Raw genomic sequence first — 15350 nt, 5'->3', positions numbered from 1 at the left:
GACACCAAGTGCGAATGTCAATTAACAGTTACCCTCTGGTAGACCCTCTAACCCTTAACAGTATTTCTCCAGTTCTGGGGAAACCACTGAAAGTAGCAGAGATTACTAAAGAACAGATCCCCCTAAGTAATTCCTGTTGACAAGGTTGACTCCACTTGACTTAAGAGTTATGAAAATAAGTAAACTTGACTCATGCAGTGAGCTCGACAGATGGTTTGGTGAAATAATATGTGGTTGGAGACCAAGGGCAACTCCTGTTTAGTGCTCCTTTCATCGGCACCTTATTGGAGGAGTATACTCTTCCTTACCTCTCTATTGTTGAGAATAGGAAATTAAGATGGGAGAGTTCTTGTTCTTCTTAGAAAATTAGGTTACTTTATCCAGTAGCCAGGTAATTGGAGATAAATATCTAACTAAGGTATGGAATTGAATATTAAATGTAATTAATTGGTTATGGTATAAAAGTGTTCCTTTTCAATTGCAATTTGGTTCACCGGTTTTGGGTTCAGGTTTGGTCTCAAATTAACAAAATCTTTTCCACTACACATCCGTTTCATATATTCCATATTTTTTTAGGCAGTATATCACCTATCTGGAACCCTTGCAATCTCAATATAAAAATGATTGACTTACTTCTTGCAGTAGCTTTTCAGCAAATTACCAAGGCTTGGAAAGACTCTACTAAACTCTCTTATCAGGCTTGGTGGTACGCTGTTTGCTATAATCATAGATTAGACACGACCTATGTTTATCCACTTGTTTTAGCCCCAAAACGAACGCAGTTATGGGATCCGGTTACTTCATTTTTTGATTCATGTGCCCTGCGTTCTTTGCCTAAATCTCCCTTTCAACAAGAAGTTGCTAAACCTCCTTGAGTTCCTCTTATTGTATTATCTTTTTTCTTTTTCATAATATTTACAAAATTGCTTTGTTGTTTATTATTATATTTCAAAATGATGTATTATTCTTTATTTCCTAGCTGGTATCCTTCTTTTTTCTTTTTGTATTTATCTCATTTGAATTGTTTTCTCTTATCTATTTTCGATTTTTGATTCTCGTTCTCATGTTTTTTAAATTTATTTATATATATATATATTTTTTTTTTCTATATCAACTTCATGCATTCGTGTATTTAATTGTTTATATGACTCTTTTAAAGCCTTCAATAAACTTTATTTTGAACTGAAAAAAAAAAGTGTTCCTTCCTAGATGATTGCAACTTTATCAATAAGGTTGAATCCACTCCAGTAATCTCTGTGATGTGTGTCGCAACATCACAATCGAAATACCAGTTTGTAGGTAAATAGTGACCAAAATATTGTCACAGGCAGTGTCGATTTATGATTATTGACTCCACTTTAGCGATATTTTGGAGTTGAAATAATTCTCAAGATACAGCTGCAGATCAATATTTCAATCGCAATATTGTGGTAGAAGACCAATGTTAAATATATTGGCATCAATGCACAACATCTTGACATCAGTTGTGGAGTTACTATAGAAGTTCATTTCCAGCAGTGATCACATCATGTGTATAATAAAGGCAATTGTAATTACTTTTGTGGTGGACATAAAACTTGGAACAAATTGTGATAGATGCAAACAACATATCTTTGCATATGTTGCACTCGGGTGGCATAGAGATTATCCCCTGCAGTTGTAAAAGCAGAGGTAATTAAGAAGAAAATCGCAATGTGTAAAAATATTTGAGAGGTGGTCGAAATATTGATATGAGAAAAACAGGTGAAACTTGCCCATAAATAGAAGGAAAACATATCACAGTTCTCTCTCGGCAGCCATTGTTCTTTAAGCTCTAAAGAACTCTGCTGCTGAGAAACTCTATGTGACTCCAAAGTCCAACCAACAGTAAGGGGTCGATTCCGATTCGGGAAAAACCGATCCGAATAGCCGTTCGGAGCGTTTTTCCCGTACGACTCGTACCCTGCAACGTCCCCCGTACATACGACGAAGTACGATTCGTACCAGGAGCCGTACTCCGTACGAGTCGTACAAGACACCGTACGACTCTAATCTCTGTACGATTCTCCCTCGGAACCCACTGTACGCGACATCTGCACGTTTCGCGGCTGGTTTTTACGACCCAGCAAGTGCGATACGTGTCGGGTACGCACCGTATGACCCTTTTTCTACGGGAGCTGAAAACAGCCGTAAAAGCAGAGTTCGTGCCGAAATAGGTGTGGAACGCCCCCCCCCGGGTATGGTGCGTACCCCCCATGATCGCAGGGGTACGCACCGTACCCCTGCGATCATGGGGTGTACGAGCCGTACCCCCATTGTACGATGGGTGTACGAGCCGTACTCCCATTGTACGATCGGTGTACGAGCCGTACCCCCATTGTATGATCGGTGTACGAGCCGTACCCCCATTGTACGATGGGGGTACGGCTTGTACACCCATCGTACATGGGGTACGGCTTGTACACCGATTGTACAATGGGGGTACGGCTCGTACACCCATCGTACAATGGGGGTACGGCTCGTACACCCATCGTACATGGGGTACGGCTCGTACACCCATCGTACAATGGGGGTACGGCTCGTACACCGATCATACAATGGGTATGGCTCGTACACCCATCGTACATGGGGTACGGCTCGTACACCGATCGTACAATGGGGGTACGGCTCGTACACCGATCGTACAATGGGGGTACGGCTCATACACCCCATGATCACAGGGGTACGGTGCGTACCCCTGCGATTATGGGGGTATGGCTGCAATTATGGGGGTACGGACCGTACGGTGTGTATGTGTTTGTGTGCTTGTCCATACAACTCACCCTTACCTGACGTGGACTGTACGAATCGCGTCCTCATACCCCGGTCCAGGTCATACTCGTCGAGTCGTACAGCATGTGTACGAGTCGTACGGTATGTGTACGAGTCGTACGGTTCACGGTTTCAGCCTTGCAATACGTACGGATCGCGACGATTCGGATGGATTCACGGAATACGAATCGTACTTCGCGACTCGGACGGACGGGTACGATTCGTACGGAGAGGGCTCCGGATACAAATCGTACGGACGGTTGTTTTCCCGAATCGGAATCGACCCCTAAGTGTATGGCTCAGTCATCAGACTCAATAAGAGAGGCACTATTGTAAATAAAGTAAGGTTATGGCGATCTCAGTGTTTCCTATTTTAGAAAATGGTGATTCATAAAAAAAAGTCAGTAAAATTAGAATAAATACAAAGAAGAAGTGGTGCCATTTAGTAAAGAATAAATGACTAACTACCTACACGGCTCAGGGGAGATAAAAATGGACATCAAGAAATTTCCAGAGGGTGTTATATTGTAAACAGGGCACACCTGGAAATTACGTAACACTAAATCACATGGAGTCATCCCGGAAAAATTTAAAAATCACTTACTATGGATGTAGTCTCAGATTTGAGTTGATAGCAAAGTGAATTTGCTCCTGTAGGTTGTGATCCATTTTTACTATTTCACTTTGATTTAATTCTAGCACAGACATGATTTTACTAAAACAGTCTTATTTTATGCATCTTAAAGTGTGCATCTGATCTATGAGTTTAAAACTCTAATCATATACCACTGGTGATATTAGCTAGCTCCAAGGGCACGAAGAACGTTTCAGCCAAAGCTGTGGGTAATACTGATATAATCAATGTCTGCCTGATGTTAAAAGATATGGGAACTCTAATTAGAGCATTTGGCATAGATGCCCTGCCCATAATGTCTACTACGTTTTCTAAATCCACATAGGCTATTGTAGACAACAATGAATATAACCTGATCCATATAGCCACCAGGCATGCTTCAAATCTCTTCAGACCTATGGTAATTACAGTATTTCACAAGATCTACTAAAATCAGCTGGTTGTCTTGACCAATCAAGGGAATGAAATAGTAAACAAAATGGCCAAGAATACCAGTGTGGCAAATATATCAGTTTCCAAAGTGGTGCTTCGAATTAGTTGCCCTCCATAATCCAATCGAACTGTCAAAGTAAGAGACATTGGTTTAATGTTTTCCCAGTGCTTTGCGCAATCACTGTCCCTATTGTAGGGAATATGATCAGGCCGAGGGTCTGACATGCTCCTTCAGCCCCCTCGGAAGCGTCTGTCGGTCCCTCGACTGATACCGTCAGACCTACTGCATCATAATGCGGCAGGTTAGACTGCCACTGACAGCCTGCTGGCGGTGGTCCGACCGCCATCCTAATGAGGCCCTAAGTTACTTGATTTGCTTTCATAACCTTGATATTTCTTTATGAATGCAGTGTCAAATAGGATATTCTTGTGGTCGATAAAAACAAGAATTGGGTCTTCAAATAATATTTAAGATTATATTTGAATTCATTTCGAATTGCTAAATAATATTAATAACTACGAAGTGAAATTGAACAATTAAGTACTCACCACACACTTTCATTAGAGGTACTTTACTAGCAGAGATTCGTGGGCCTTATTTAATGTTGCATTGGAAATAAAACCTAATGGAAAACTTATCTGGATTAGTGAAAATATTTGATGCATTGTCTTCGATAATAATAGCATCATCAGAAGAAACAGTTCAAGAAACCATTGGCTATTCTGCCTGTCTTCAACAATTGGTTATTACCAAATACTATGCTGTGCTCTCTCGCAATTACACAGCTAGAGCAAGAGTAATTTCATGGTTCAGGTCTCAAAACACAAAACACTCGGAAATACAGAAAAATGAATGTAACTTAACATAATGAAATGAAGGAAATGTATTAATGGATCTGCTATCAGCAGAAAAAGAAGAAGCAGCTACATAAAGAGCTACTGTGCATTAAAAAAGCCATGTTGATACAGGAGAAGTCCGCTTGCGGTGTGCACTGAGAGAAAGTGCTACTACGACACAAACTATGCATAAATTCTAGCAATGGAAGCCTAATGCTCCAGTTTTCCTAAGAAATATATTCGTAAAATCATTACAGAGAAAGAATGGATGGGCCATGTATAAAATGTATCTGATTTAAATGACACTGCTTCCTGTCACAGGCGGATTTGCTTATAGTGGAAGATATGTAATGAGTTAACTTTGACAGAATACCAAACCAGAAAATAAAAGTTAGATGGTCATATTCACGAGGACCACATGGTCTGCCAATTTCAGCTGGAAAATATAACATCCACTTGTGATCATGGACGCTGTATGGTTTAGTTGGCTCCTGTATGTCACGTGAAGCAGTTTGGACTCTTGGTGAGGCAGTGTTTGAAATTACCAACATTCAAAAAGGCATCTAAGGTGCATGAATGGCTTTTGTAGACAAATTGCTCTCCGGGGCAGATCTGATAAGCTCCTCTGCTAAAATGAATTCTTTCATTTTGAAAACTGGGCCACAAAACAGAAAATAATTCCACCTGAAAAAAACTGGGTTTCAAAAACAAAGACTATGGTACAGATAATATTCTGATGTTTGATACATTTGCCAGAATTATGCTCATTTCAATTTCTAACATATTTATACTACAGTGTCTGACAAGGCATCCCCCGCCCACCTCTGGAGAAAGATGGTCATGTGGGTCACCCGTCCGGGCTTTGTGCTCAGGGTATGAATGTCCATTTAGACACTAGGGCTAAAGTTCTGATGGGTCCACAAGCAGAGCGACTTCTTTCTGATCATGAAGGAAATCCACCTTCAACTGGGATGTATTCTGACCCTATCTATGTAGTCAATTTATATGGTGGACCTATATGGTCACTTATTAAATATATTCATAATGTTTGCCCTAATTTCATAACCGTGAGTGACCCCTTTGAAGATTTGGTATATCCGACCTCTGAAACAAGGTTATCCGGCCAAGATACTGATTATTCTAGAAAGTGTAGCTATTAATGGGGACCTCCAAATTGGAGAAAGCTGAATCAATGACCTAGAAAAGCTAAGGCCTCATTACAAGTGGCCCAGTAAACAGGTGTGCTAATGCTGCACCCTGAAATATTGATACTAGACAGTTTTACCAAACCTTTTAACGATTTCCACATCTGCAATTAGTAATAACATGAAGAAAGCGGTGTTTCTGCAACAATATCCACCTGAAACTCCAAAATGTAAACCTTTTTTCAATTAACCTGTTCATAACATGTTTCATGAGGATTGACCTCGTAGATTGATGTCCGATATCACATGTTTAACTGCATGCAGTAACTCAGCATGTGGTAATATTACATGACTTAAAATTTTAATTTGAACCGAAACGTATGCATCCGCCCAAATCGGAATTAAGAAACCACTTGTAAAGAAGGCCTAAGGATTTGAAATGGTCTATCAAGTGAAGGGACAAGACTAGATTTAGGTTTAACCGGAATAATCACTCAAATTCTGAGCTTTTGTGTTTAGTTGTGGTGCAGACCGCAAGTGACTATGATCAATGTGCAAAACCTTTACTGTTTGGTATACAGTTAATGCATTTGTATTGCATTTTTACTTTAGAATCTTGTGTTGGCTTGGTAATTATGCCCTAATTAAACTAATAATAAACATAATCTTAAACTAAAAAAGATCTAATTAGAACAAACTAAGGTACATGAACAATGGTGGAGAAGTGTGGCTCACTGGTTAGAGGAGGCAGACCCTGATGCAGAGGTCAGACCCGGGACCAGGGTTCAATTCCCGACGCGGCAGGGTCTTGAGCTCAAAATGTCCACGGACTCGATAATTCTCGCCTCGGTGCCTACTCGAATCATGGGTTCACACTCTGCAACTCTGGGCAATAACTTGCTTAATCTCCACTATGGCCCCACTGTGATGGGATGCCTGGTCTTCACCTTGGGGATGCCCAGTAGGGGCTATCTCACAGGGAAAGCCAGGACGGGTTCCCAAAGCAAGCGCTAAGAGACCAGTAGGTGATTTGGCGCTATATAAAATCGAAATTAACATAACATAACAATGTTTTGTATCCACCTTACAAAGTTCTGCATATCACCAATAAAAATAATGCATATAAATAGTCAGTGCTTGGCATATTACCAAATACAGTATATCACCAATGAGCATACAGTATATAACCAAATTACTTCATAACACAAGAGTTTAGTGCATGTTCAATGCACAGCATATCATCAATTAAAGTATGGTATATAATCTAAATAAATCATATCACCCAGTACAGACATAACTTATGAATGTGTCAGTGTATCCCCAGGGAAAGTACATTGTTTTAATGGTAGACATTGTGTATGTCACCATTAAAGTACAATACACAAACATTCAGAATGAGAAGACTAGGACTAGCATTTAGACCTTCTGGTTCCACAGATTGCAGTTTAGCTATCGCAAGTTGACCTCTTCTGCCAGTTTGTCTCCTGCCCCCAACAAAAACAAATCTACTTCTGGAATTACTGTTCTATACAGGATGTAAAATGCACATTGTTTATTCTTTAAATACAGTTTCCACTCTGCCCTTCTATATTGAAATGTCAACCTCTGAACTTCTTGCTTACATGCATATGAAAAAGAGATAGATCACAACCGAAATCACCTTTATTTTAAAAATACAACTGGATTCCAAATTATATTAAAAAAAGAATAGCTTCGCCCATGTCCTTGCTCGTCTTAACCACATTGTATATAATGTTGTCAGGCCTCGTCACCTTCAGGCTCGAGACAGCTCAGCTCCATAAATTCCTCAATCACCTTCTTTTTCATATTGCTTCTGTATGTACTGATTGACAAACAGCAACATTTCTCAATTGTGTCTGTTTATTGAATAATTTTCCAAACCAAATCTGACGTGAAGCCACTGCTGCAAAGCAAGTTTAGCTTAGAATAGTCCTCGACCTCAAACTTTGACAGACCATAGCCACTTAAACCCTTAAAAGGAATGTGCTTTTGACGAATCCCTACTTTAAACATTGTTCACATTATGCTAGGCGCTTCTGCCCCACATCTTTTTAGTTGTAAGCACGTCGCAAGTGCCACTCTGGAGCATTTGAGAGGCATTTTCACAAAAGCACACAACATTTATTCAAGTGGGAAAATGCCTAATGGACCCCGGGGAAAGTCGTGTGAAGTATTTTCACAGTAACAGTGAAAGCCAAACAATGGCCAATCTTGCTCTGGGATATGGCTTGTTACCGTATTTAAGCAATAGTAGAACAATTTTCTGACGGAGAGTGCTGGTCAGTGGTAACAGCTCACTAAAATTGTAGAGGTTGTAAACTATTCTTGTTTTTTCTGAACGAGAATTGCAGCAAATGAGCAAAAAACTTTAAGTGGGAAGTATGTGTTTCTGGGAGTGAAACAGCTGGATAAAATGACGATATGAGACACTATTATGCAAAAAAATAAGGTTCAGTTGTACATTGTAATGCAATTTTCTTGAATATAAGGATAAATTGTGTTAATTTCTATTTAAAAAGTGAGATATTTAAAATTAATTATTCAAATTCACAGCAGTTTCAGCCGTGTGTGCACAATGGTAAATTAAATGTTTAACGGCTTGCTTTCTAACCCTACTTTGAAACCAGCCAGCCATGACGTTCCTCAAAAGACACAAACGGACCTCATTTTTAATATTTTTCAACTTTATCAAGGCGCAATTTTTACATTGATGCTTTTCATGTGCCTCCTTATTTCATCCTCCAAAGAATACGAGCACACGAGTGACATAAGTTTGTTAGCTTATGTGGATTCTTTGATGTCGCATATTGAAAACTTAAATATGACAACCACAGTGGTATGCTAAAGTTCTACTATTGGCTCTCTTTAATTATCAATAACCTTTCATTCTATTGGAACAAAAAGCTAATTCTGCATAACAAATTACTAAAAGGATTAGTTATGTTCCAGTATCTTCCTGAACTCCTTCCAGGGCTGTGGGTGATGCAGCACCTACCACACCCTAGTGTCAGCGCACTTGCTGTACTTTCAAAACAACACCCTGGTGATACTGTTGCCACATATGATGAGGTGTTTAGCATCACAAGGTAGCAGAAAAACAACATGATCTGCAAGGATGGTTCCTCTATTTGAACGGAGGAGAGTCACCACACAAGCCCAGAGCTTATTTATTACTGTTTTATTTTTCAGCAACCCATCCTGAACTAAGGGGGTCATTTGTATGGCCCCCGGGAATCGGGACCGCCCGTAATGCTTGCGGCGGTCCCGCACCCTCAATTAGGATGCGCCTGCCACACTGGCGGGTGCATCACGCATTTGCAACATTGCGGCGGGCGGTGCCTGCCACGTTGTACATTGAAATGCAGGGGGGAACCTATGTACACCCCCCCACCCCCCCAGAGTCCCTGGGGGCCCGTCACGGGCCCTCGCATGCAAACTCTGCATGCCTTTCCGTGGCAGCAATGCCGCCATGGAAAGGCATGTTTCTGCCCCATTGTAATATGGCTGGCGGTGTCTAACAGACACCGCCACCATATTGAACCCTTTTCGACTTGTCGACCGGACGGAAATGCGGCGGACGGTCTTTCCGTCCACCGCAGACCCCCCAGTCATCGTAAAATGACGGGGGCTCTTTGCTGCATGGATGGCGGGTTGACTACCGCCGGCCCGGCGGGGGCGATACGCCAGCCATCCTAATGGGGCCCTAAGTGTCAGGACGGGGTGTGGCCAGCAGTGCCAAGTGGCAGCCGCAAGGAGCTGTGCACTTTAAAATGCACATGTACCCTTGGCCGGCCATCTTGGGACGGCCAGCCAGACATGCAGATATTAAAGTTCTCTAACCTAGCTGTCTAAGATAGCTAGGTTAAAGAAAGCACAGGCCTCTACTTCTTAGGAGTGCTGATTACGCCTGCTCTATCCAATCCTGGAGTTGCTTTCATGCCATGCTGTGAAAGCAGCGCCAGGTTTGGGTGATGAAGCTTTCCTGCATCAGCCTTCAGGAGCTTCCTGGAAGACACCCGAGGGAGGCGGACGTTGCGCTACAAGTAAAGAAGGTACATTAATTTACTTTATTATTATTTTTATTGTTGTGCCTCCACCACCCCCACCATCAGTACATGCCAGCCGCCTCTGATGATCCGTTGCCACACTAATATAGGTGCAATCCACTTGCATCACAAGTGCACAAGAGGTAAAAATGTGAAGAGATGGACTCCGCCAAGCTTCATGCATTTTCTTCACCAACTTAAATTCACCAGCTGGATAATGAACGCACCTTACACCGGCTGGTTAGTAAACTATTGCAATTACAAAAAGTCAGAGCTCTAGTATATGTATCTGTGCATCACATGGCTAATCAATAAAAAAAAGTTCCTGACTACAGTGGTAAGGGCACAAGTTGGGAGTACACGTGGGTGGGCGGAACCACAGGGTAGACACTGTCTTACACTGGGATGAGTTTGCCATATTTTTATGAGGCTCAACTTCTTGGCAGGGTAGATAGTGTTTACCCTGCCAAGAAGTTGGGCCCCAAAACAAAAATAACAAACTCTTCCCAGTGTAATTTTCAGGACACCAGGACACATTCAGTAGCTCCTGGACATTGACTGCTTTCAGTCCGAGCAGCAACATATGAGGCGAGGGGATTTATTATTTTAAATTCCATCTAAGCTCAAAACAAAGGCAACATTTAAGGGGAAATCAGGCCTTCTTTTGTTTATGTATCATTGCTAGGAGGTGTCTGGAAGCTCAGACCTAGATGAATATGCAATGGAGAGGAGACATAGGCACACAGCGTCTTATTACTTCACAAGTACTTTTGACTTTGTTCAGTCCCTAATCATAAAAGATATGCATGCACTTTAAGAAAGTTAGATTTGTTGGTCTGTCCCAGTATTTACCCAAATAACATTTAAATACCACTATTTTGTTTTAATTCTTTATAGCACTACTCACCCAAATGCAGGGTGACAGAGTGCTTTACATCACACGTACACATTATACATTGACAATAAATGATATGTGTGTAAATCAATGTATAGGATTTTACGCAATTCAGCGAGGGTTACAAGGTGTAGGTGTCACATGTCCTTCCTGTGTGGCGCCGCGGCCAGGGCGACTGACGCTGGAATCTGGGGACCACGGTTCGATCCCCGGCTCCGGCGGCAGGTTAGCCCAGCACCATGTGACTCTGGGCAATAGCTCGCTTAATCTTCCCGACGGCCCCCAGCGCCTAGAGACCCTTACGGGTGATTGTGCGCTTTACAAATGTGGACTTTACTTTCATAGCTCACTGGGCTATATTAAAAGGATTGCAATTTATGAACTGTAAGTAACAACAGAATCTTTGTGTTAAAAGCATTAACCCACTTACCTATCTACGTAAGATATAAAATATCGTTATCTGCATGTTACATGATGTGCTTTGCAGGAGACATTTTAACTCCCTATGCTACTTTGATTCAAAGCTGAGACTAGACAAAATACAGCTTTCTCTGGCAAATGTGTGAACCTCCATTATTATTTTTCCCTGAGATTTACTACGCACACAAAGATCTCTGCAAAAGGTGTGTTAACTCCATAAAACAAAATGTAATGCAGGCTTTGCAACCAACTAAGCAAAAAAGATTTACTACCATGTTTCTCCTTTCTGCCAAGTTCTTTGAGGTAGAATTTTTAGAATATATATATAAGTTGAGGCACAGATTTTGCGTCTCGCTGCGTCACTTTTTTTTGGCACAACCCCAACGCAAAATCTAATTTGCTAAATATTGTTATGTGCTCAAACGTCCTCATAATAGATCTGCTAAATATATTTCTGAGGTCTTAAAATCCAATATCACTTCTTCTAAAGTCACTTCCAGTGAGGTCATAGATAGTGATGCCATTTTCTGTGATATCACATGTAGCGTCACGCACTGTGATACCGCACCATGATGATGTACCTTGTGTACAGCCTAACTTGGTTAGTTCCCTCACTTCTCTTTTTTAGGACTTGTGCCTTGACCGTAGTGACATTCACATGTAGAAGACGCACTTGCTATATTTCCTGCTGTATCATTCCAAGCCTGTCCTTGGCCCCGCCCCTTTCCCATCCCACTGTCCCGTCAACGCACTTCCTCCCCCACTCTCCGTGACACCATTACTAATTCATGGGACAAGTCTATTACATTTTAGCCAATGTGGTGCCTCGAACTAGTGATCATTACAGCCACACTAAACTGAAAGCCTGTTAGTACTGCAGAACACTTCACGTTCCAGTAAGTCGCAGCCCTGAAACAGCAGAAATCGTCCACACGTGACACGTGTTGTGAGCACACCGAGGTGGAGTTCAATATCTGCTACCGGGATTGAAGATTAACAGATCACACCCCGTTCCCTGGCATCCTCTCTGCTAGGCGCAACTGCAAGTGAGTTTGCACTGGCACAGGATAACAGCATATTTCTTGTAAAATATATTTTCCTCTCCCAGGACAGATATACAGCGATGAGGCGCTGGCAGTTTAGAGTAGGGCACGGAAATGTCGCGCTGTAAAATAAAGATGTGACGTACTCCACTGTGAAACGTGCCTGAATACACGAACAGTCTTTTAAAGGCAGGGCCTTGTTTCAGGGGCGCAGCTAGGGATAGTGCAACAGGTGCAGCGCCAGGGGGACCAGGCAGTTTTGGTTCTTTCTCCACCCCACCAGGGCACACTTTTACTTGCGTGCCTTGGGGACCAGGGCACCCTTACTACGCCACTGCCCTGTGCCCAGCATTTCACTAAGCAACCAGCTGTGATAAAGCCTCAATGTACGTACTAAGTCGTGCTTCGGTATAATGAGAAATTCTAACCTATGTGACAAAATGGCTTTTTGCAGGAGTCCGATAATCAGACAACCGAAAGGATTCTACTTTTTTGGGCCTAGGGAGCGTAGCTTCCGATGGTGCAGCAGGTGCAGTGGCACCGGGGCCCATAGGCCAAAAGGCCCAATTAAACCTGATTATTGCTCTATTTTGTAATTCAGACATCAGCCACTCGGCCCGTATCATCCCATGCACTAAGGCCCATGACAAGCTGGCTACTCTACTGTTTGGGTGTCTGCTTCACGAGCTTCTGCTCAGTTCTGAAACTAGTGTTTTCCTCAACGCAGTCACTACTGTGGACCAGTGAATGTTTTGTAAACTTTAGAATGTAGAAGACCAATTACAAATGGTTGCACCCGGAGCCAGTCAGTAGCACAAGGGTTAGCAGGCATCTGCTACTATGCCACGAATACAATTCAGCTTATTGCAGCTTCTTAGTGGAAATGGTTATTAGTATCAGCGTGTGTCTATTAGATTGTATTAAATATTTCAATCGGTACAACAGTCTCTTATTCAGCTGGACACATATACTCCGATGGCTAAAAAGCAAATAACCACAATAACAGTGAGAAAGCACAACTTTAAGAACAGGGACTGAGAGCTAGAAGAAACCTCTGTACAACCGGGTGGCCGCTTGTACAATATCAGCAACATGGCATAGGTTATCAAGAGGAGCACGTGCGAGACACTATCGTTGCAAAACGAGTCCAGTGGCTAACACTTGAAAACAAGACTGTGACGGTGACGCAAATCTTTCTTACATGCAGTTGGGCATATGAATGGTTTGTCGCACGCTCGCTCTTCGATGTGAATTAACTGCCCCGATGTTTATACTCTTCAGAGGCAAGCTCTCAGCCCACAGTAGGTCCTCTTAATTTCTCCCAGAAGCCCTTGCATGTGACTGGGGCTGTTGTGAGTGGGGTGCGCGCGAAAGGTGCTTTAGGGCCCTAGAATAAAACCCTGTCCACAGCACTATTTTCCATACAAACATAAGATGGAGCGCAAACCTGTTCCACTCGCTCATTCACGCAATATGCACAAAACCTCTGGAGCCCCACTCTGACAGACATTTGTGGCTCTGCCCGGCTCACATGAAACACAGGAGGGGAGTGGGCCCCTGCACAGGTGCCCCAGAGCTAGAATAATCAGACACACCTGGGCCGAGCAGGGCGCGCACTGAAGAAAGAAAGTTACTGGCATGTGCCAGACAGGGCCCTTCCAGCAGTGCTGATCTGTCCCCAGCCCAGCTGGCCTCGGCACTAATGACAATTAAATGAGGCCGTGACGGCTGCAGCGGCTCTTACCAGCGTGTCCCGCGCGCGCCGCAGGTAGTCTTCCATGGTCGGGTGCTCGGGAGCTGCCGTGTGTGCGCTGTCTGTCAGTGCCTCGCTTGCTGCCGTCCCCGCACTGCGCCCCTGAGCAGCAGCGAGCGGCTGAGCCCTCCCTGCCTGTGCAGCCGCCGCACCACGCCAGCTCCGGCCGCTCTGTGCTGCGCCAGCCGCTCACAGGGCGTCTCCCGGCGCCGCGCGCTGCACACCACGGACAGCGCCCAAGCGCGGGCGCGCCGGGGAGTGCAGAGCTCGCTGCGGCAGAGGCCGGGCGCCCGGGCGCTCCGGCCCAGCGCCGCGGCCATTGGCCGAGCGGGGAAAGGGGCGGGGTCGCTGCCCTGAACGAGTGACCGGAGGAGTCCAAACTTCTCCGCCAGCAGCATCTTGCTGAACACGTTAACCTGGACTGTGGGGAACGCAGCTGCGGTGCACAATGCGTTGCTGACGCCTCTACCAGCCAGCAGACTGTTTCACTTTAGCCCAGTTCTCGGTCGTGAAACAACAAAGGACCTCAAGTCTTGAAAATAGCGGTTAAACTGTGGTAACTGTGCTTCTAAGCTTCCGCTGTACTTGATACGCAGGTACCTACCTGGAGAGCAGGCACATTCAATCATCGATAGTCAAACTGCATTAAGAAAGGACGCTTGGTGTAGAATCCATCTTTTATAGTTAATGTTTCAGCCCTTCTTGGCGTGCGAGGCTACATTCTTTCTTTTTTCAGTTGAGACTTTACTCTCTCCTACTCGGGTGCAGCAAGCAGGCTTCTGACATTTTTATTTTTATAGAACCCAGAACGTGCATTTTAATTTTTTATAATCCTTTTTACTTTTGTCCCTAGGCCTAGTGCATCGAAATGTCCGTCCTGCCCTCAAAACTCCATGTGCTACCCGTTTGTGTGAGGGTCAATACAAGACGATTACGTATGCTCCTACATGCATATTTATTAGCACAATGGCATCAGGAATCCAAATTATATATTACAAACTAAAAACTTCGTCCCCCTCGCCTCTCATATATATTGCATAGTCATTAATATTAGTTCTGGTCCTTCCCTGCCTCTTTTGTTTTGGCCTAGATAGCAAGTATTTAGACAGCTAGGCACTGTCAGTCTTTAAAAGATGACTTAAACTGCATGTGTCATTTTCAAAATATGCAAACCATTTGGCAATTACATGTATGCATTTGAAGTTTATGTACAGCGCTACTACCGACACGATGGTGGTTTTGTGCCCTGTGAGTTACAGTGCGATAAATTGAGGCAGGTGTACAGATAGTAAATGCAGGTTTGGACACAGGGTCATCTTAACTATTTTTGGGGC

The 15350-nt window shown here is 43.3% G+C and overlaps 1 protein-coding gene across 1 annotated transcript in view; it reads right to left on the bottom strand.

Moving 5' to 3' along the window:
* The window catches only part of PRUNE2 (prune homolog 2 with BCH domain), a 1307647-nt gene extending 1293391 nt beyond the window's left edge, over positions 1–14256 (bottom strand). The window contains exon 1 of the mRNA XM_078677810.1: positions 14008–14256. Within this exon, the coding sequence (XP_078533936.1) occupies positions 14008–14043 (36 nt within the window). The 5' untranslated portion in view covers positions 14044–14256. The remainder of the gene's footprint in view (positions 1–14007) is intronic.
* Between the last annotated feature and the right edge of the window lie 1094 nt (positions 14257–15350).

The sequence above is a fragment of the Lissotriton helveticus genome, chromosome 2_1, assembly GCF_964261635.1.
Source record: "Lissotriton helveticus chromosome 2_1, aLisHel1.1, whole genome shotgun sequence".
Lineage (NCBI taxonomy): Eukaryota > Metazoa > Chordata > Amphibia > Caudata > Salamandridae > Lissotriton > Lissotriton helveticus.
The sequence above is the reverse complement of the archived record's forward strand: the minus strand, read 5'-3'. Positions and strand labels throughout refer to the sequence as shown.